The 23,346-nt window shown below is 41.7% G+C and overlaps 2 protein-coding genes and 1 long non-coding RNA gene across 3 annotated transcripts in view; 2 read left to right on the forward strand and 1 right to left on the reverse strand.

Annotated features, from left to right (window-relative positions):
* Positions 1-835: 835 nt before the first annotated feature.
* Positions 836-8,525, reverse strand: pax9 (paired box 9). Its single transcript, XM_020097870.2, has 4 exons — positions 8,365-8,525; positions 7,153-7,767; positions 5,017-5,150; positions 836-1,862 (listed from the first exon to the last, which is right to left on the reverse strand). Exons 1-4 carry the CDS (start codon positions 8,366-8,368, stop codon positions 1,608-1,610), a joined length of 1,008 nt encoding a protein of 335 aa, XP_019953429.2. The 5' UTR covers positions 8,369-8,525; the 3' UTR covers positions 836-1,607.
* Positions 8,526-8,755: 230 nt separating this feature from the next.
* Positions 8,756-23,346, forward strand: part of LOC138412347 (uncharacterized) — a 40,013-nt gene continuing 25,422 nt past the window's right edge. Inside the window, exons 1-5 of the long non-coding RNA XR_011244780.1 lie at positions 8,756-11,409; positions 11,883-14,806; positions 16,232-16,437; positions 16,606-16,673; positions 17,025-17,108. This is a non-coding gene — a long non-coding RNA (uncharacterized lncRNA). The remainder of the gene's footprint in view (positions 11,410-11,882; positions 14,807-16,231; positions 16,438-16,605; positions 16,674-17,024; positions 17,109-23,346) is intronic.
* Positions 18,550-23,042, forward strand: nkx2.9 (NK2 transcription factor related, locus 9 (Drosophila)). The gene is made up of 2 exons (XM_020097976.2): positions 18,550-21,471; positions 22,030-23,042. The coding sequence occupies exons 1-2, from the start codon at positions 21,330-21,332 to the stop codon at positions 22,581-22,583; spliced, it is 696 nt and encodes a 231-aa protein (XP_019953535.1). The 5' UTR covers positions 18,550-21,329; the 3' UTR covers positions 22,584-23,042.

Raw genomic sequence — 23,346 nt, forward strand, 5'->3', positions numbered from 1 at the left:
GGTTGAAATTATTGGAAATTATAGTGCATGACGGAGGACATTTGCAATCATGCAACGTGGTTTTCAAAATGTTACCACTTATGAGATATTTACTGAAGGCACATTCACATTTCTACACATTTAAAAGAATTAACAGTGAGATTAGGAAATCTCTCTTTTGTTGATACGAAAATATTTTATATTTATTTTTATCACTTCACCCTCTTCAGAAGAAATTTGGAAAATGCCATTGAATAAATATTTATTTTATATTTGCATTTTATTTAAGCACCTATTTTTGCTGCACTTGTTTACCAGACCCCACGGACTAATTGAATACATTTAGTTCTCCATTCAAACTCTTCTGCTGAAGCTTTAGTTTTGTCCTCCAGTAAACGGCAAATATCTAATTGGAATGAAATTAGATTACTTTAAACTATTCATTCTTTCCTTACTTACCTAATAGAATATTATTTTCTATGAGTGGGCCTACAGGAAGGGCTTGAGAGGACATGTACCTGATCCGTGTTATTTCAGTGTCCAAAAGATTTTGGCAGAATTGCATTACATGGTGACTGTTTGTGTGACTGTGTGTGTGTGACTGTGTGTGTGTGTGTGCTTCTGATGATATTTTCTAGTGAGCCATGAAACCTGGTAATAGAAAATACAGGCCTAGTATGAGCATGCTCTTTTTTTTCATGAAAAGTAGTTTCCTGCTCGTGCAAAACAGGCCAGTCGGCTGCCATATCCTTGATTTAGCCTCACTGCGCTGCCAGAAAGAGGAAGGGGAAAGATGAATAATGCACTCGGAATGAAACATGCTCAGGATTTCCCCCCGAAACACCAACGTCACCAATAACAGCCAAACAATTTAATAAGATACATTCAATTTCATTGTGCAACATTTTTCAATCGTTAACTCTCTCAACTCCAACATCAGACCAGGGCCAATTTGTCTAAACATGCGTGGAGATTCCCATTCTGTCTGAAAGGCGAATTGCACTTCATTCAACGTACCTTTAACTAATAAATAAACTTCTCTCTGGAGCTCTGGAACTTAGGCCACGTTTTTTTTTTTTTTTTAGAGAAGTGGGAAAACAATGCACCATAGGACAGTTATTTTTATCAAAAACATGAACAACAACGAAAAGCATACAAACACAAAACAAGAGCAGATAATAAGCACCCTGAAAAACGCTAACGCAAAGTTTTCCCCCTCTTCTTTGATTGCTTTCTCTTGAAGTTATACATTACCCCATTTGGCCCAAAGACATTTGCAGCAGAAGAACGCAGTAAAGAATCTGAGAGGAGTTGTGTTGATGGATGTAGGAGAAACAGTCATACATCAGTCCTTCAGTACACCTGCCCTGCAAGTTCTTTCACACACGTTAAAATGGACAGAATGTTTATTCCTCCTGTCTTTGGTCTGACTGTGTGAAGCAGCGACGAGGATCAGGAGGAGGGCGGCACGAATATGGGTCCTGGGGCCGGGGCCCTCGTACAAAGGAGGCAGTGAGATTGAAATGTAGCCACACGAGACAGAGTCGATGTCTTCACTGTCCTCATCCATATCTCACACACCACCCCCTCACCCCTTTCTCCCACTCTCCCCCATCAGTCAGCCGACTTCACAGCACCGAGGCGGTGACCGGGTGGATGGCGTCACGGCTGGCTGTCATGCTCTTGAAGGCCAGAGGTGTGGCGATGTCACAGCTGTGGGGAGATAGAGCACTGCCACTGGCCGGCTGCCATGTGGCTCCGGTCACATAGGCCGACGTGGTGGCGCTGTACCCCATGTAGGGTGACACTTGGGTGGGAGGGTGGTAGGGAGGGATGCTGGGCGCTGTGACATAGCTGTTCACTGTGGGCAATCCACTCGGCGTCTGGGTAGAAAAGAGGATGAAAAAGGAGACGATAAGAAGGTGTGGATCTGTATTAAAGGTGTGAAAGGTCACTTCATTTGTTCTCTGGCCTCCTGGTTTGAGGTAGAAATCGCAGTTAGTCATTTTCATCGCTTGGTTTTTCTCCGTATTTCAAAACAGGAAATAATTTGCCACTCAACAGCCAGTTTAGAGACGACTGAGACTTCAGGTTTGAGTTATTCAGTGACTCGGGCGCAGGTAGACACACAAACACTAGCAGCTGAGATGTAATGGAAAAAAGCTGAGGCAAGCTGCGAAGAAAGTGAAAGGAAAAGTGACGGCTGAATTATAAACAGCACAGACTTCAATTCTAACTTCACAGCCACCACATAAAAAACCCACTTTCCCAATTTTGATGAAAGTATGGATGATCAATTATGCGCCCTCGTGCCCCTGGAACACATTAAGCATGTATAAAAACCATACATGCACGATTTCCCCTGACTGGAAGTGGGACATTGTTTTCTACCTAAAGCTGGACGTTGATATACCACGCCAGACGATGGGAGACAGGGCGGTTGGGAGGGTGGGGGTGCGCCACAAAACAGATGTCATGAGAGATTGAGAGTGAAAGGGCAGGAAGAGGGGAAATATGATAGAGAATGAGGCGAGCGTGGAGTTTGAAGCATGAATGGGCTTTGCTCCTCTGGCACAGCGACAGGACTTAACTTGGGGAATTCTCCAAAGCATTTCAACAGGGAGGCCGAATTTCTGTTCCTGGGTGGTCTGCGACTACTGAGAATTATTTTTTGACTATTCTGATCTTTTCTGTTCCTCTGACTTATTCTCATGGAGGACGCACAGAAAAAAGTAGATGTGAAAAATTATACTCTAAACTGACATTTGTGGTGATTGTGATACACGACTGTGGAGAGGAGACTGGTTCTCTGTGTGTACGCACATGTCTGTGGGTGTGTGTCGGGTGACTGTGGGTGTCTGGGTGGGTGTTTGTGGGTGTTTGTGTGTCTTCACTTCTACAGCGTATTTGGTCAAATGCTCTACAGGCCTTTAGCTGGGTTTCAAATTTTTCATTTGAATCATTTAGGATCATTACAACATGCAACGCATTCAGCCACAGTGCACACACACACTCACACACACACACACACACACACACACACACACACACACACACACACAAGCAGCATAAATATGCAAATCAACTGTCCACACACACACACATACACACGACTCTGCACATACACACTATGGAAACGATCACGGCCTCACAAGTGACCACAGAGATGAATCAACACCTGTCTGACACAAAGTCAACAGCGTGTATGTTTACAGATGTGTGTTTATCACAGTTTGTTCAGGTGTCCCTATTATTCTGTCCAACATCTGTCTGACGGAATATCTTTAAAGATGTGGTAGAAAATTCATCTAAAAATATATCACCTGACCAAAAGTATATATTGTATATTAAAATAGCCTCAAACATTTTATAATTTATATTTTATTTAGGATTATTTGTTCATAAGATGTTAACGGTGATAGTTTGACGTCTTTTTTAATTGCTGTTAAATCACACTTGAATAATAATAATAATAAAAAGCACCTTCATCCAAATAATATCTCAACTTCAGATATTCCAAATAAATAATGTAAACGCCCAAATATCTTAATAATGGCGACAGTAAATCTCAAACGACATGAAATATTGATTATCTAATTATTTTTAAAGTAAGTTTTCCTGACGAACTTGAACAGATTCCCCTCCGAGCTGCCGCATGAACATGATCTAAACTTAAATGTGATTTTTATAACACTCTTCATCTTCATCTTCAAGAATAAAAAATAAAATAACCCGAGGGTCCCATGGGTGCCCCCACCCCCTCTGCGGAGCCCATAGGCCTCCTGTCGTACCCGCAGTCTTAAACTGAAGAAGAGTCTGAGGCCTCTTCACTGAAGCTTTGAATGTTTTCAATCAGCTCAACGTTGAGTCAACTTTAGAGGATTCAAAACCGAACCTGACGAGAAGTGTTTTTAAACTATGACATTTTTTTAAATCAGATTTTTAAATTTAGAAGTAAATGAAAGTTTGGAAACTTTCAGTCTGATGTTTTAACGCATGTGGTTTCTCACAAACGGATCAGATCTATTTAACAGGATAAGTTTATCCTCAGTCTTCTGCTTCACCGTTCATCGTCCTTTACAGACTTTAATGGTTCACTTGTTTTTCTGTGAAGCTGTTGGTTGAAGAGGCCAAATATCAATCTTTAGTTTTTTTATCTAACGAGAATGACACGTCCGCTAAAAGTAAGAGAACAAAAATCTGCGCAGTAAAAACTAAACGCCTCTGAGGAGACGTTGAGTTTTTGATTGAAACACACACACTCAAAAGTTATTAATTATTATAAAAAATATTATTTGTATAAAATACGAGGAGTCCTCAACTTTAAATACTGTGAAAGGCGTTTTTTAAATTAACCTAAATGTGAGAATTTGTCATTGATTCTTTTATTATTTTTAGATTTGACAATTTCTTGATTCTGAGCAATTATTTTTTATTACGTCCCCAGGTTAAAGGCTTGCACCACATTTGTTTCAAACAAAATATTACTATAAAGGCCACTGCATCTTTTATTTTATAACGTTTTTAAATCAAAAAGTTCAATATCTTGGCTCAAACTTTGAACCCTAAATATTTAAAATGTCTTCCTAGAATAATCCAACAGGAAAATGAAAGCAGACTGTGTGAGTTTTCAGTTTGAGTGTAGTCACAGTCACAGTTTATTTCAAGAGCCCAACGAGCTGCAGAAAAAAAATCAATAGAAAAAGTGTATAGGCTGTCCAAACCTCTTTCACCCACTAATTCTTATTTTATAATTTACACTGTGAGGATTCATAAAAAGCACTGACCATGCAGCAGGACCAGCAGGAAGTGGCTGCCCCTTATGAAGCCAGAATAAAAAATAAAAAAAATAAGATGCAGCCAGAAGCAGCGGGTTAATGCTGTGAGAGGGGAAAACTTCCAGGCCACATAATAATCAGAATACTATTATTTAAAAAGACTGTGATTAGATGAATGACCTCACCTCCAGGAGGGGTTTACTTTCCCTGTATTCGAGGCTGTACAAAAGAGGAGAGGACTTCATTTCTTTGTGTTTACCTGCGCGTATTTCGCGTCTAAATGCGGTTTATCCACGCCATTGACTAGTGGAGAGGTGGCTGCTGGGAAATTAGTCCTGTTAATTGCGCCCCATTCTTCTAGTTTGGCGCAGGGAAAGGATGGACTGTCACTAACTGGAGGGACAGAAGAGAAGAGGAGTCAGAGAGGAGGGTTTTCTTTAAAGATGAAGAGTAGAAGGGGGAAAAAAAAAAACAAGTCTCTGCTTCGCACACAAACATCAGGCCCAGATTAACCAGGCTGCATGAGACACAATAAACCCGGAGACATTTAGCACTGAGGCTCATTCAGTTGTCAGTTCACCAATTAATAGCTCATGTGTCAGTGAGATTTCAAATACGTCAGGCTTTTATTTTTATAACCTTGTCCTGTTCCTGATTAGTTGAACAAAAATGTAAAAATACAAAATTTAAATAATCTGGTTTTTAGATTGTTTTTGTCTAATCGCCTAAAAGTTGGATAATATCTTTTCCATGTGAATTTAAGGGATTTTCACTAATTTCTAAAACAAATAATTAAATTGTTAAAGTTTTTCTTGGATTAGGTCTGAGAACTATTGTACAGAAGGTGTAACGAGAGGCCATATGTTTCCCTTTACCTTTAAGAAAATGTGTTTGAACTGGATTGCAAATATTTGTTTTGGTTCGTCCTGTGCATCAGATTAAGGCCCAGTTGTAGATTGATAAAAGTAAAACGTCTCTGGTGGATGTGGGACAACAAAACGTTTCAGACGAATCACATTTACATTCACCGCCTTTTTTGTGCGTAATAGATTTTATACCTCACATGATCCCCAGCGTTTGCACTGAGAAACAAAGCCTCACAAGGACATAAGTCGTTAAAGAGCATTTATTTAAAATGTTGAAATATTTGTATGTAATACTGCACTTATTCTAAGTGTATGTTTGATGCATTGTGTTGAATCAATCAAAAACATTTGACTATATGTGAACTAGATAGTGTGTGTGGCCCAAGCACGTCAATTAAGATGCGTAAAAATAAATAATAATTCATAACGTTACGCCTGAAAATATTATAAGATTTTCCTGCAATTTAACAAAAATATAAATTATATTTTAACAAGAATCTGCACTTTGGTGCGTTTTAAGTCGACTCAAAAAGCCTTTAACCCTGCATTCAAAAACCTGCCACAAACATCTGCTAATAATTTAGAAATGCATGAAATGTTTATAAAGCTACACTTTCTAAAAACACAGTCCTCCCCCCGTCATTTCTCCACCATATTCCCCTCACGTTTGTCTCGTGTAGCGAGTTATTCGCAGCGGGCTTGGAGCGCAGAGGAGCCGGGGCTTGTTTGTGCACGGCCGCCATGCTGGACCCTGACAGCGGGGACTGACAGCACTTCCCCTCCTGCCTCTGCAAAACGAGCTCCCAGAGAAAAAATCCCTTTCACAACACCGAGCCGGCCATTAACACTGATTTATGCCGGATCCAGTTTCACTGTTTCCAAAACAGTCGTGGTCTGTGTGGAGCGCAAGTCAAAGTTATCAGGGCCTCTATACCTGCATGTGACACATACACGACAACACAAACACGCAGGCTGCAGCAGCAAATGTATCTTAATGCGTGCGCACAGACCCAACTCATGGCAAACATTCAGCACACTTCATCCAACTCCGTCTCCCTCCAATATTCCACATCCGCCTCTTAATCATTACTGCAAGCTGCCTGGACCATCTGTTCCTGGACTGACCTGCCTCCCCTTCAAATCACTATCAGCAGGCCTGTGTGATATGGGATGGCGTACAAATAGCACGTCACTTGTAAGGACAACCTACGCGTCTTTTCAGGTGGTTTTAGTTTGGGTTGGAGGGCTGGTTTGTACAGAAACGACGTGGCGCAAAGCAGAAAAGGAAAGCGCAATAGTAACGCGCTAAATGGCACGAGAAACCAACGTGTAGCTGCAGGTCAGGTCTCCATAGAGGCCCGAGAGCTCAGGTTTGTGATGCTATTAAACAATTAGAGTAGAAATGAATGCCCCCTGTCCTTCAGACGCACACACACTCATGGACAATCTTGTGCGTAAAACCCCTTCACAAGTTGGATAAATGCAGTGCAACAATCAAAAGTAACCGCCCTCCATGCAGCCATGCTTACTTTGTTGCTCTGTAATAGACCGTATCCCCAGAATATCTGTCACAGAGTGCGAGGAGGGCCATATCCTGTGCATGGCCATGTGTCCGGGGAGGGTGGGCATGCCAGGGGGAGTGGGCACTTTGGAAGTCGGGTATGAGTATAAGTGGTTGTAGGGTAACGTTGGTTGTGGCGGTGGATGAGGCGCCTGCTTGCCGGATTCGTACTGACTCTGCTGGGACAGATTCCCGATCTTGTTGCGCAGGATCCGACTGATGGAGCTGACGGAGGGGAGGTTGAACTTATCGCAAACCCCGTCGGCGAGTAGCCTGTCCCGGATCTCCCAGGCAAAAATCCCCGGGTCCCTCTGCTTGTATGTCCGTATGTGCTTGACCACGGTGGGTGTGGTGACCCGTGGCTTGCTGCCCCCGATGGCCCCCGGGAGGATGGAGCCGGTCTCGTTGTAGCGGGCCAGGATCTTGCTGACACAGCCGTGGGAGACGCGCAGCTGCCGGCTAATGTCACAGGGTCGAATCCCGAGCTGGGCCAGCTCCACGATCCGGAGCCGGATGGCGTTGGGGAGCGGCCTGCCGTTCACGAAAACACCGCCGAGTTGGTTCACCTCGCCGAAGGCTGGCTCTGGTGTCAAAATCAAACACACACAAGAGCAGAAGAATGAGAGATTGTGTAACTGAACCAAGGCCCAACACAGATTTAATAACCCGGTGAAAACCCTCATTCATAGGGTCTTTTTCCAATTAATATAATTATATAGAGTCAAATAAATTAGGTGTTAAACTCTTATGCGATGTTTTTTTATAAAACCACTGTCTGACCAAAATAAATTCGAGATCTATAAATTGGATCCAGATCCAAGGTGCGTATTTTGGATTCTAAGTGAATTCACCAAAAATCTCTTTGCACCTAAACAAACCTTTATCACTGAGTGAGTTGTGTGCAGCCTAATGTTGGTTTGTCAACTAAAAGCTGACGGATACACACGCTGAACCTCACACGGATGTCCTGTCGTCCATGGTAAAACCCGTGCGTAACTGGCACATGTAATGTTTCCGTCCGCTAATTCCGCCCCTGTGGATCAACACCTAAACTGATCCGTCAAAACACCTCAGACAGACAGCACCTCGCCATATTCCCCCACCTTGCTGCAGGACGTTGGACAATTCGCTGCATCCTTTACCAGGAAAAAAAAAAAACACGATCCAAGACTGAACTCACCCATAGTGTTAAAACCGCAAATGAAGAACACGGTGTCCGGTTTGTGCCTCCTGCGTGGATCCTGCTCCGCGTCCAGCGTGTCCACCGTCCAGAGCCGCGTCCAAGAAAATGTTCTTGTGAGATAAGGAACAAGAGGGACAAAATTCTCGGTCTGTTTCCTGACGGCGCTGGAGACAGGCTTACATTTCAATCTGTTGAAATCAGGAGGCTGGACTTAAACTCTTCTCTCCCCGCTGATTGGCTCCGCTCGCCGATAGAGGCTCGGGATTGCGCGTAGCCGAGTCGCCATTGGTCCAGAAGTTTGACATGACAAGTTCACGGAGACACCCCGTCGCCCTCCCTCACCTCCCCAAGTCCTCCTCCTCGCCCTGCTCTGTCCCATCAGAGAGCAAAGCTTGGGACATACCACCATGAATGCGTTTGTTATTCAGACACGCGGTGAGTATAAAGCAATATCAAGATTTTGGATTAGATCTGGATCTTTAAAACTTGGATGTGAGTCTAAATAAAGAAATGCGCAAAAAAACTCAACGCAGAGAAACACCAACTGGAAAATAGTCATATTTCCATAAAAGCGCACAGTTATGCACATTTGAACCACACGTTTAGCCGTCATTAATTATATTAACATTCGTGTTTAAGCAACAAAGATGAATCCTTTCAAAACAATAGAAGTGCCAACCTCTGCTGTGAAAACAAAAAGGTGGAAAAGCTAACTTAGAGTGGCTTTACGCACCACTACCCTTCATCCCAACTTTTTTTAAATGGCATCAATTAGGAAATGGAGGGAGAGTGACTGATTGGTGTTAAATACTGTAACTGGCTGGTTGATGTTGATAAATTGTGCCTCCGTGCACTGGATCATTACGCTCTTTTTTTTTAGTGTTTGTCGCTCGTGTATTTTTTTTTTAACTTTTCTTTACGCATCAACTATCACTGCCACACACCAGCAAAACACGCCAAAAAATAAATCCATCCAGCATCGATGATGTTTTGCTGAAAGTGAGGCGAAAACAACACGAACATGTTGGACTTTTGAAAAGATTCTGCCTTGTTTAAAAATACATGACAGAGTTAAACCCTCAGATTTAACTCGCGTCTCAATTTAAATATTTGATTTATTTTGACCTGGGTGAAACGAACATTACCCTCTTAGGTGTTTTAATCCAACTGTTTTATCTTTTTCCTTTTCAGACAGCAAAATAATTTGATTTGCATGAAGACATTACCACGGACATCAGGCCAAACGTGTCCCCTTTTATGCCAAATTACGCACAGCAAGCGTTTATGATATGAACGTTTCTGGAGCTATTGTATGATAAATTAATTGCCCTTTAGCTTCTAACCTTTACATTATTACACACGAGGCTCATAGCTTGCAGAGGACTATTTAAAAAAAGGGGTTATTTCTTACTTTACTGCCCCTGCACACATGGACCGGCTGCGCAGAAACCCCCCATTTGCAGGCAATAAGAAAGATTTGTTGCTTCCCGACACGAGAAACAAACACACACCATAACTTTGCGCCTTCAGTCTCTCCCCTGGTTTGACACATGCTTTGGGTTTTCTCGTGTCATATTTTCTGTGTTTTTTTTAAAAACAGGCCACGGTGCATGACTGACCTGCATCTCCCAACGACCTGGAGGGATCAACGTGCATGTAAACATCAAACAGCGCAGCCATACAGCCGTGCACTTTGGAATATTGTTGGAAACCACCGCTGACATTAAACACCGAGGCTGCCGTGAGGGGCCAAAGTGTACACAGCACGGTGTTTCTCACTATTTGTTTCAGCGCGCTCAGCTCGGCTATGTGGGCTACTGCAGAGGAAACTCACTGTTACTGTGTTTTAATCATTTCCCACATTTTCAGGCCTTAAATCTCTGCAGCTGCACGGATCACACTGTGCGTAAAATACAACTGTGGCGTGAGTGGACGCTTTTCTACAGTTATGTTTGCTTACATGACGCGTTATTCTCCTCAGGACTGGGGATATTAGTGGACTCGTTTTTAAGATACACCACCGTATCGCTGCTTGTGCCCCCACCTGCCCGCCCTGCCCAAGTCCCCGGTCGCTAATGCGTCAGGGATGATGTTTACCGTGGTGGGAACGTGCTCAACTTGTTTCTACTGAGGAGCCTCTGGTGGCTGAAACAACAGAGGGTCAGCAGCGAGGGCGCAGAGGTCTCATCCCTGCGCACTGAACACACACTCATCCTTGTTCTGTGGTGTGGTAGATGTCCAACCGGACTCTGCAGCCACATGTGGGGGCCACCATCAAAATAACAGTTTTATCCCATGTGTTTATTTGATAAATGACACCACACAACTGGAAATTATCGGCATTAAATTCATTTTTAAAAAAAGAAATAAAAAAAGATTGCATGTTATTGAAATAATTCAATTCCCATACAGGCAGAAATTGTTTATTAAGTAATTATACTTTGAATCTGATCAGTGATTATCTGATGCGTCAAAAGTAAACAATGCTTTTTGTCTCGTTAAATACTTGTGATAAATATTAATAATTGCAATAATAGTAATATTTTTTTAATCAAATGGGGCTGTTGAGGGGAAAGTAAATAATCCTCATATGTTTGTCATTATCTCGTCATGTAGCTCTGGAGTATTGGATTGTTTCATGTGCTGGAAGCAAACTTTAACAAATAACCACCAGAAATCTTTTTTTTCCTTTTTTTTTAACCCAATGTATTTATGTTTCCTGCGTCTGTCCGTGCACGCCACGCCGGTGCTAACAGGCCTCCATCACGCATGATTGGAACCATGGCTGTCACAGGCCTGCACCGCGCAACAGCCCAAACCCGTCCATGTCGAATTGAACAGTTCAGACCGTCTGTGAAGGAAACGCATCACTTGTCTGACAAATTGTGTAACGATGGACTCAAGAGCTTCGACAGCAGCAGGTCGACTTACACGCTTCCTCATCTCACACAGCGGCGGAGAGAGTACAGGCTCCTGCGCACGGTCTGTGACAGAGGGCCTCCACACTCCACCAATATCACTCTCCATTATTCAGAGATGCAGGTGCATGAACAAAACGTCAGTGGACATTACGTGTTTGTCTTCAATGTGTGTTATTCAGTCACATCCTGCAGGAAATTGTTTCTTGCTACATGCGTGACTGAATTCTCTGCTCCTCTGTGCGTCTGACGCTTTTACGGATTCCGTGCAGAAAAAAAATGCAAAGCAGACAAACTCTGTGCCTCGATGATTTAATGCCTGAGGGACGTTAAGCAACTGATCATTCTGACACACTCGTGTCCTGCAGCCTCTGAAGAGCCACTTTGTCATATTTCTCCTCTTCATAAAACTCCATTATATTTTATAAACGTGCTCAGATAATTCAAGTCAAGTCTCGTCTGGTTGTAAGATAATGAAACGTGATATTATGGGATTAAAATGTTTGTGCGATTAATCCAATGATTTGGAAGAATGCAATCATAATATTTCGTTTCGTATTTTCCCATTAACTCTTGTTTTTTTGCTCTTGTTTGCAGATTTGTTCCTGTAATCTTCAGTGCGCCAAACACAACCTGAAGAGTGAAGCTGAATAAACCGAGTCTCTGCTCTGTGGAAGTTAGTTTGCACTTGTATCTGTTTATATCACAGCTTTACCATAATTGTTTTCACGGTGAGACATTTAATAACGACTCGAGATGGAGGGAGGAGAGTGTGTGGGACAAATCTATTCGTGTGCGACTGATAGTTTTCTGTCTTTGTTCCATTAAGGTCAAGTTCAAACCGAGACACATTTAAAAGGTCAACCAAAAAATCAAACTATGCAAATCGTGCTTCATTCAAATCTGTTTCCCTCTGCTTTGATTAGATAAGTTGTGCTGTTTGATGTATTGGAGGAAATTCACAGTCCATACACCGAGGTACAGAAGCAGCGCATGTGAAAATGTAGCAAGAATAATTATAGAAATATTTTATACAATAAAAGTAGAAATAATAATATATATGCAATGTGCAAGGTAGTGATTAAGATCTGGGTTGTGTAATTTTACATTTTTGAAAATTCTTACAATGTAGAAACTGTGCAGCAGGACTGGAGCTGCTTGTGTTTGACAGAGGAAGACAGTGATTCTGTCACACGATGTAATTTCCATCAATAGCAATATAACGAAGGTCGTATATATATATAAGATAATATAATATATATTGTTAATGCAGCACAATGAGGAGGTTAAACACATAATCTGTCGACCTCAGATCTGTAAACTGTTTAGCTTTTATCGAGAGTTTAAAATCAAACCCCTGGAGCAAAATTCAGATTTAATAATCTGACATTTATCTTGATAACGATCTCTATCGACTGAAATTATTTTTTAAATCTTTATATAATTAATGTAGGTGCAGCACAGCCCTGTTTCCCAGGTCATACAGTTCGCCCACACGTTAGCACCATCCTCCTCCGCTGTGAAGGGTTTCACTTTTGGAAAATGAAGACACGGTGTTCAGTCGTTGTGCAGAAAACTGTCTGGTCTTGTCAGAATGACAAACACCCTCCTTAATAAATCACGTAGCGGCTCCAACTGCATTTCTCCGTCGCACCGCAGAGATTTGCGCAGAGGACGATGCTGTGCCAGGATAAGAGCGCGTGATCCACCTGAGTCTGTTTACCTGTCGGTTCAGAGACGACTGCAAACTGCGATGACACAGACACTCCCACATCAAATATCTCCTGCAGCAGAGTCACTTAACCACCTTTAGTTTTTAATAAGCACTTGTTCAACAAGTGGAGACACGAGGACCTTTTTTTCTGCTCGACACTTTCTCACAATGGAAGAAGGAAAACAGGCCACTCGTCGTGGTGAACGAACAAAGACGAAGAGTGCAGCAGGATTTCGATGAAGTCAGATCGAAAGAAGAGTCTGAATATTATTTTAGTTCAATATTTGTCTTGACAGACGTCAACCAGAGTTCACTGTCATCCACAATATGATTAAAATACGAGGTCTGGCTGCACCACCTCCTGTGAAACGAATCAAAAATCATTGGTAAATCAATTATATCTTTATTTATTCAGAGTTTATCTTCTTATTCCTACAGTTAATAATACACAGGAACATCTGTATGTCTGTACACATCTGTATTCTCTCTCTGGTTCCTACATATTCAAATGTCCTCGAGATGTGAGAGGTCATCAATATGTTGAATACTGATTCTTCATCATGAAATATCGTGCGAGCATGAAATCGTAAAAACTGAAATTCATATTTAGTATTTAGAGTAAAACCTTACAGAATAACGTTGGTGATGGGAGTGAATTCTGCCTTTGATAATAGAACAGCGCTCCATTAAGGCTTTAATTCAATAATTTGTGGCGTTAGAAATATTTATTCTAGAGATTATAATCTGATAAAAGAGATTAATCTCCACAGGGCCGCAGGAGGTTTGGATGAGAAGCTGACGGGCAAAGAAATAAACGAAATCCCTCAACAAAGAATCAGTTACAACATCACGTGGATCAAATTTAAAATACATCATCTTACGATTTAAAAGCAGAGTTTCAATCATTAAAAATATTTGACTACATTTATATCATAACTCTGGTTAGTTACAGATTCAGGTAATTGATAAAAATAATAATCAACAAATACATTACAATGTTTTATTATATAGATCAAAATAAGATTTGATTGATCCGGATGATTTAGAAACTACTGAGCAGTTAAGAATCATTAATATACTGAGTAATTATTATGTGATAAAAACCTTAATAGTTACAATCCTGTACTTTTACATTATTCTGAAATGGGCCATTCAACACGAAGAACCACTTCCAGGGTTTTATTTATACTCTTATACACTTTTACTTTTACTACTTGTACTGGTAACAGAGTATTTCTACACTGCAGAAGTGTTACTCACACTAAAGTACAAGATGTAAGTTCTTCGTCCCCCGCTGCACAAGAAGAAAGAGAGAAATCATCTTGGGAAAATAATGTGATCTGTACTTATTGAGAAGTCTTCGAGAGAATTTTTTTTAAAATATTGTTGTTGTTGTAATTATTATTATTATTATTATTATTATTATTATTATTATTATTATTCTGTGTATTGGTTGTTTTCGTTAACTATCATTGCAGAACTTCAGAACACATGACACTGAGCTCAGCCAGAGACGCGCTGACTGATCCGGTTACTGAACAAAGAGGAAGCAGCAGAGCGGTGAAATCCAAGCCACCACTAACTGTCCCCTGTGTGTCTGTGTGTGTCTGTGTGTCTGAGTGTCTGTGTCTGTGTGAGCGTGAGTGTCTGTGTGTGTCTGTGTGAGCGTGAGTGTGTGTGTCTGAATCTGTGATTCTAAGATAAGACTGTGTGGAGCTTTCATGTGAGGAGCTGGAGGGTGACATCTCTTTAACCTGGTGACTCCAACCTCTGCGTCCCGAGCGACACCATTAAAGCCTGTGCGCAGGTTAGCACTTCTCCCGGGTTATGAGGCGAGGTAACTTTAGCGCGGCCTTAATGAGGACGAGCGCGGGTTAAAGATGTGTGTAGTCGTGTTTCAGAGGCCTGGCCTGGAGTTCAGCCGAGTGCGACAAAAAGAAACAATATTTACGACACTTTTACGCATACATCACTTTGACATCTGTGCGTCTGGCACCTGGCATCCATTAGTATTAAATATTTCATTCCGCCCTAATTTGGACCTTTCTTTGTCCCGCACCAAGGACAGCGGAGGAAAAACCCTCAGAGTTCAACCTTTCTGCGCTTTTACGCAGCGTTTCCTTTGTGCAGCAACGTGCAAATGGGGTGTTGATGCAGACCACACCGCCGCGTTATATGCGCCATATAGACCCGAGGAATGGTTGAGTCATACCTGAGCAGGACTTATATTAAATTTCCTCATGCATTAAGATCCAGAGACATTCCTGTAATTAGTCAGGCCCGGCTTCACCAGTGTTTTACACAGTGTTATTAGATTACCGAGTGAACCCAGTGTTCAGTGTCCTCATAAACAAACAGAGGCCGAGCAGAGGCACATGTGTGTCAGTGTGGAGCAGTGACACAGAACTGATGCTATTCGATTATGAGCCTGATGCCTGAAGAATAAACGAATCAAACGTGGGAATGATAGAAACTAGAACAACTTTCTTTACATTCTGCTGTTGAAGATTGTTTAAATGTATTTTCTCTGCCTAATGGATGAGTGAATATTTCATAGGATGACAGTAAACCTGCACTGAGGCCTCCTGAATCCAGGCCACGTGCAGTTCTGGTGACGCATCCTTAGACTAATGCTTTTTTTTTTTTTTTTACACAATTCAATGACAGTTGCGTGAGCTGGTGACACTGCAGGGGGCGCTGTTGAGCAACAGACAACTGGACACTGAGGTGGAACATTCTCAGGTTGTTCCCTGGTATAGAAATAACACTGGAGTGTCCCTCTGTGTGTCCGTGTTGGTCTCAGTGTCTCCAGAGGGTCACTGATGATATTCTGCCAACACACTACCTGGTTATTCAGTACAGTGGCGCCATCTAATGGACGTTTAGATGACTTGGTATTTTTCTTTGTGGAAGCATTCATTCAGTAAGTGGGTTAAATCTAATGTCACAATATGTCCTTTGCTGATTTGTTCTGTAATTGATGAGCTGGTCCATGACTGATGGGTTTTAAAGCCTCTGGTTGTGTTTGGGCTCAGGACCGATGACACGACTCTCTGATTGATAAAGAGCTGAAGAATCTAAACACCGACAATGTTTGTATGTGTGTGTGGCTCATTCTCTCAGTCACCCTTCTTCTTCTTCATCAATCAAAAATGAAAAGTCTGTATCAACTGGATGATTGATCCAATATTTAAAAATGCCTGTAGGTGACTGATCCTCTGTCCATGTGCAGGTTGAATGTGTCTCTACATCACCACATCAGGCAGCTGAGAGTGAAGAGCAACACAACCACCACGTCTGAGGAACAAGCTTCTGTGTTTTCCACATAGAGACCGAGGTGAACCGAGCTTCATCCAGTGTGAGGTTTGAATTCAAGGGTTGAAGCAGACCTGTCAGTTCCACGGTGTGTCCTCTAGAGGGCAACCACGTATCAAACATGTGAGTGCAGCAGCAGCAGCAGTTTAAAATGTTGATTGAACACAGAAGTCAAATGTTTTATTCTCACAAAGTGTTTGCAACAGATGAGAGTTACGTCCTTTACGTCTTTCATCAAACACTTAGTGTTTTTACACTGTGACTAAAAATCTATTCCCTTTGTTTCCACAGGGTTTGTCATGAAAAACTAAATCTGGAACATGATTGAAAAAGATGGAGAACACAAACTCTCTTTGAATGTGAGTTTAATTCAGTCTGATTCAGTTTTATTTATTTCACATTTTCGTATCCTCTGTGTCTTATTGTCTGTTTTCATGCGTGTAAGTGGATTCACAGTTTCTTAGTTCACAGCTTTAACTGGAACAGACGTTACACCACAACGAGTACAGTTACTACATCGTTACCTGAATCCACAAGTTAAATATGTTTTACTAAAGTCTGGTTTGAAAAAGACCACTTTCATAAATATGTCCTCATATAAATAATAATCTATTTTGAACAATATGGAAATGTGTGAATAATAAATATAATTTAAGATGAGCAGTTATGAGAATGTTCAAACGTTAAATTGTTTTGTTGCTTCCACACAGAGCTGATATCAACTCCAGAGGTTCTTGATCTGGTGTGAGCAGAGACTGTGGTGATGGCAGCTGTGGAAACAACTCAGCAGTAAAGTAAGTGATACTTGATGTTTCCTGTCTGCGTTTTAATCTGCGGCCTCAGAGGGAACAGACTCAAGTTTGAAATTTTAACTACCACTTATATGAATGAATTAATGAAAAATATACAAATAATCAATAATACGTCACACTACAAGCACAGAGTTTACAAGGAACATTCTAAGTACATTTGTCACTTCAACATACATTTGATAGTACTTCATTTGATACTTGATTTTTCTCTAAAATACGAAATCAAAGTTTTAAATGAACCTAAAACCTGATGGAAAATGCAGATCAAGAAGTATAATCATGCTTTTGTTGCTTCTTCAAAAAACGAAATTGACTTCATGTTTTAAGCTTCTCTTTAAAACCAATGGTATTAACTGTCTGTGTGTAACAAGTCGCTCCACACGTGGTTTCTCTTGATTTCAATTTCAAAAAACACACTCGATTATCATAATGCTCATGTCGATGCTCCAGGATCTGTCTCTCTTTCCTGTGTTTTGTGTCTTCTCTTGTGAAAATCCCATTGGTACACACTGGCTTTGTGTCTTAAAGCATCAAACAAACAAACCTGACTTGTGGACACACACACACACACACACACACACACACACACACACACACACACACACACACACACACAGCTGCTGCTTGGTCAAGCTGCCTCACAAGACCTCAGTTTACTACAGAGAGTGATGTGGCGGCCAAGTAATTATCCCCTGCAGCCCCTCTCCAAAATGCTAATGGTATTTACAGGACAGGGGGAGAGGAGAGAGGAGAGAGGACGGCGGCAGGTGCAGCTGCTGGAGCGTGATGCTACACTAAAGCCATCACGCTGTGCTGTGGAGTAACAGAGGCCTCATTGTGGCTGTAAAGGTGACGAACAATCAGACTGGAGTCAGATAAACATCTCGGGGTTTATCTCTGCTCTGGTTTTGATGTAGAGTCGCAGTGTGAGCCGACGTGTCCAGTTCAGAGCTGGAGGGCACGTGATGATGTCAGCAGATGGTACAGTGGTAATATGGTGGATGTACTAACACTGATATCAACAGCTAAAGGGACACGCCACCAATTTTACAGTCGTGCATTCGTCACCAAAGGTTTCCTGTTACTCAGCCGACTTCATCGTTTAACTCAAGTTTGGCTTGAGACTTGAAATGTTTGATGGAAACTCATAAACAAAGTGTGAACTTTGAAAGTGTTTGAAAATGTTCACAACAATACAGAAATGTAGGGAGGGGCCTCATCGTGCATTCATGTCTCTTGTAAAGAATCCTATTAGAGCTGTTAGACACATCAAAAATACTCCAAATCATCTACTCTATTCATGCTCAGTGAAGAATTAAGAGCATTTGAATGAGCAGAGGTTTTGGTTTTCCATTTCACTTTTGTTGAAATAGCGTTTACTGGAAGAGAGTCGGCTTCCAAATGTCAAAAATGTTACTCATATGCACAATGAAAGAAAGAAAACTGTCTCTTCAGCAGATGAAAGTGAAATCGGTTTCCCATCATCGGGTCAAACAATAACCAAAACACATTTCTGAGTTGAGAAAGAATTTAAAACCTGAAATTTTAACATCTGAGTGAATCACACTCTGTGTTTCAGTTGTTTTGAACTCATGTCTGCAAAGTTTTATTCAGACTTCCCTTGTTGCTCTGGTTCAAAATGCTAAAACTGTCTGTGTAAACTGCTGATTCCAGAACTGTGTGAGAGAAATCAGGGTTTGGCTGAGGAGGGATTGGAGATGGAGAGCTGAACAACAGAGTAAATATTTGGCAGTGGAGAGCTCTTGGGGCTGCAGAGGACCCTCTCTGGCTGAAGCCTATGGGTGTTAAATAGATTAAGGGGCTGCTGGGTCATTGTGGACAGAGAAAATTCCCGCTCTTTGGACATGACTTCTCTTTGCTTGTGCGTGTTTTTGCTCTCCAATCGAGTGCCCTCTGTAAACTATCCACTCAGCAAACCTGCGCTACTGTAATCCGCTGGTGTTTGTCCACCACTGGAGGCCGGTGTGTACACAGAAATGGAGCCTGAATGAGGGTATGGTTCATTCAGGTTTTGGTGATAACACATATCATCATAAAAGTTGCTGGGTTTTGTTTGTTTTCAGAGGAAACGTGTGCGTAATGTGCGTAAAAGTTTTGAAATGGGGAAAAAAAAACCAAGCGTTAAAGGCTCATTTAGGATAATTCAGGGTCACTGACTTTTGCTGAGCTCTGAAAATCTAAAGAGGAATTTAAAAGGAATTTAATACGTCCTTAATCACACGTGTAATATTGCCCCGGACTATGGACTTGGCGGCAGGAGACGCAGAGCAGTAGATAGTGTCCCAGATCCCATTCAGCTCCATTCAAAACCATGACAACACGGAACAAGCTCGGATTTATCCTGCAAAGTTAAAGGACATTGTGCCTGGGCGTCAATCAGGCATTATTGCGGGACTGAACAAATGCAAAATCTTGACTGGAACAAATGCTTCCAACGGGTCTCGGACGCGGGGCTACATTTTCCCCTTTTGTTCCCCTCCTCTGGTTGGCATGTATTTGTGTTCCCTCTCGTCCGACCACCCAGGACGACTGGGGAGGCATGTTCCACCACCACTCTCCGTTCCCGGCCTCATGCACCGCGCTGAAGTGGATAAGGGCCTAATATCAATATCAAATACGAGTTAAAAACAGCAGCAGCCCCCACATAAAGCTGGATTCACGCTTTGCATTTAATGCGTCTTATATGTCTGGATGGACAAATAAAGGAGCCAAGATATCAGCCTGTGGGCGTCAGTTTGAGTGGAGGGAGATCAGCTGTTTTCTCCATGAAGGAATCCATTTGTTTCACTATCAAATTACGTTAAAATACGCAGAGAGTCGCGCATTTCTGAGCCACAGCGCTTCCTTTAGGTTCTGTGCGTAAAGTAAGATTAATTATAGACAATTCATCTTGATTATCAATGAATAAAATCCTGTCAGCAAAGATCAGTCATTGCTTCAATTTGTCAGAAACTTGTTCGAAACTTCAAGTTGGACATAAAAAGTCTTTATTGTACAGTTAATTTACTTTTGCAATATTTTACTTTAAACCATTTATTTTGTCCTATTTTTGACCATTTATTAAACTTTGATAAAACATCATCAGGTGTAGTTGTAAACATGAGTGAATGTTTTCAAGCATCAGCCAAAAGCCTCAGTGTCAAATTCTACACAAAACATTATTGAGGACATTGAAACTCTAAACATGCAAAAAGAAAAAGAAAGAGGAAACTGACTTTAATTCAATTCTTATCAGATATAATGACAAGAAATCCTATAACAGAACAATAACTCTGTGTCATTCAATGACAGAAATACACCTTCATGCCACATGTTAGCTGGTGTTTAACAGTAAATATTTCAAACACTGCTATAAAGTACAGTTGCAGGTGTCAGGAAATTTAATTGTTTTATTATTGTTCATTATTGCACTAAAACTATCAACTTTAACATTTAAAAAGATCCTGAGAGAAATAAAATCTTAAATCTTCCAGAAAAAAGTTGAGAAAATGGAGGATTTTTCCTGTTGAAAATCAAAAAACCAGAGGCCACATGCTGGAGAATCCATCAGCATCCATAAAAGTGGAGATTTCTCACGCCTGTAATTAATACGCCTCTAATGGACGTATTAGTTAAACCAACTCTCAGGCTAATTGCTCACTTTGTATGCAAATGCTGGACACGTTGTTCTGGATGAGAGGAGGGAGGCAGTGAGGGAGGAGAGGAGGATGGGTTGGGGGGAGAGGGGTGATGATGGGACGGCCTCTGTTGTCAGTTGCCACCCAAGACGTGATTCAGCTCCAACAATCACCATTATCTGTTTCCCCAGTTTGACGATACGAGGCGAATCTGTAATGATGACGAGTGTTTCCTTCGCTCATTGTTGAGAGGGGTTTTTTTCTCACTCGCAGCCTCCACACCTACCGTCATTGGGTGACAGCACTCCAGCCTTTCAGGTACCCAGCGGAGGAGGAGGCTTTAAAAGCGCGCAGCCTTGTGTTTGCAGCTTATGAAGAGCTGTTTGTGTAAACACTGAGCCCAGTGCGCGCACACACACACACACACACACACAAACACTGGTGTTTGGACAGTGCGTAAAGTGGAGAGGAGAGCGAGCATCCTCCCTGGACAGGCTTACTGTGAGTGCTTGTTTATTTCTACAAAAAAAACGAACTGACACCCCCTGGGCCGCGAGGACGCGATATGGCTGCACCGACCAAGTTCAGTTTTTCCGTGAGGAGCATCCTGGATCTGCCCGAGCAGGATACAGTTCCCGGCTACTCCTCCTGCTCCTCCAGCTCGCCCTACTCCTCCTGGATGGACTGCGACCGGAGCCCCTGCATGTGTAAGTGCACATTTGAAGCCATTACAATGGGGATGCTGGGTTTGATTAATCCACCATATCCAGTATCTTATTTTATAATACGCTTCATGTGACATTATGACATTTATAATAATAATTTATTAGGAGAGTGGATTTTAGAAGATTGTTCTTCAGAAAATATTTTGGATTGATGGATAGAGATAGATAGATAGATAGATAAATGTATAGATAGATAGATGAGAGATTTATGGATAGAAAGATGAGAGATGTATAGATAGATAGATGGATAGAAAGATGGATGCTATAGGACAGAGATATCTAGATTGATGAATGGATAGAGGAAGATAAATGGATGTATGGTTGTCGATAGATAGAGTTCAGTGTGTATATGTTATGCATTATCCAATTATTTCTATCTATAGAAATGTGGACTAACCTGTATATGTTTAGTTGGACAGATAAATTGATGGATGGATAGATAGATGATGATATAGACAGAAAATGAAATACGTAATTTCAGCTCTATGTATATTATCACGTTATTCCTATATGTGGACTAACCAGTGTTTATCTCTGCAGCCTCCGATGAAGGCAGCCTCGAGGCCTCCCCGGACTCCACCAAGCCGGACGACTCGTCCCTGGACTCGGAGCCCGACAAGAGCAAGAAGAGCAAGAAGCGCCGGGTTCTGTTCTCCAAGGCCCAGACCCTGGAGCTGGAGAGACGCTTCCGCCAGCAGCGCTACCTGTCCGGCCCGGAGAGGGAGCAGCTGGCCCGGCTCCTCAGCCTGACCCCGACCCAGGTGAAGATCTGGTTCCAGAACCACCGCTACAAGATGAAGAGAGGCCGCGCGGAGCTCCTCCAGGACGCAGAGATGGCGCAGCATCCTCCGCTGCTGCGCAGGCTCGTTGTCCCGATCCTGGTGCGGGACGGGAAACCTTTCCACACCTGCTTACTGGACACGGAGAAACCCGGGTGTTTACCTCATTCCTTCCCCCTGGCCTACCCGGCTCTGCAGCACCCCTCCCCGCTCGCTCTTCCTCCCAGGTACCAGCACTTTCCCACCGCGGCGGCCTCCAGATTCGCCTGGAGAGACTTTTGGAGCGACTCAGTTCCCTTTAACTCTTTCAAATGAAGCCATCGTCTTTTTCAATTCATGCACAAACTCATTTAGAATCTCATCAAATGTTTTCTGAATGTTCAGCAAATTTTCGAGCAACTTAAACATTTAGATTTTTAGAACAAAACTTATTTTGCACATTTTATTTTTGGCGAGTTATTTTTGTAATGCATATATTTTCTCTACACGGGGCATGTGGCCTGTATTTTGAATTATCCGCCGGGATAATGTATTTGTATGTTTCTGAAGCCGTTTAAACACAATATTTGTTGAAACAACCTGTTGCTGACGGCAGATGTTGTACAGTAGTCTGCATTAGGCGCTGATAGAAGAGGAATTATTATTATTATTATAGCCTGAATGTTTGAAGGAAAAATAATGTTATTTGTTGTCTTTAAAGAAAGTTTCTTCCACCTGTTTGAATTGTTTCTATTTGTGAACAAAATTATTAATAAAATTCTCACATATTTTGTATTTTAGTGTAACGTGTTTTCTTCTTTCAAGTTTAGCCCCAAAAATCTTCCAATATTTCCTAAAAATCAAAGCAAATTAATGCAGAAATCCTCATTTTATTCAATTAATTCAGCTGTTTGTTGTCGTTTCTTTTCTTATAAATAGTGTTGAAGCTCTTGATTCTGCTCAATTTGAGCTTAAAATCTGTTCAGTTGTTTTAAAATCATACGTTTCAGTCTAAAAATATATAGAAGCAGTAAAATCTAAAATATGTAGCAGGTCAGAGGGGCTCAGAGGCTTTTCTAATGTTAAAGGAAACTAATTA

This window comes from Paralichthys olivaceus, chromosome 12 (assembly GCF_024713975.1).
Source record: "Paralichthys olivaceus isolate ysfri-2021 chromosome 12, ASM2471397v2, whole genome shotgun sequence".
NCBI classification, from domain to species: domain Eukaryota; kingdom Metazoa; phylum Chordata; class Actinopteri; order Pleuronectiformes; family Paralichthyidae; genus Paralichthys; species Paralichthys olivaceus.

Bases quoted from the DNA above. Each gene is read 5' to 3' on its own strand.
- nkx2.9 (XM_020097976.2), top strand. From the start codon at position 21,330: ATGGCTGCACCGACCAAGTTCAGTTTTTCCGTGAGGAGCATCCTGGAT. The intron at 21,472-22,029 runs GTAAGTGCACAT...TTATCTCTGCAG, and splicing joins CGACCGGAGCCCCTGCATGT to CCTCCGATGAAGGCAGCCTC.
- pax9 (XM_020097870.2), bottom strand. The intron at 5,151-7,152 runs GTAAGCATGGCT...CTGTCCCTCCAG, and splicing joins GTCTATTACAGAGCAACAAA to TTAGTGACAGTCCATCCTTT. The intron at 1,863-5,016 runs GTAAACACAAAG...TTTTCTACCCAG, and splicing joins TAGACGCGAAATACGCGCAG to ACGCCGAGTGGATTGCCCAC.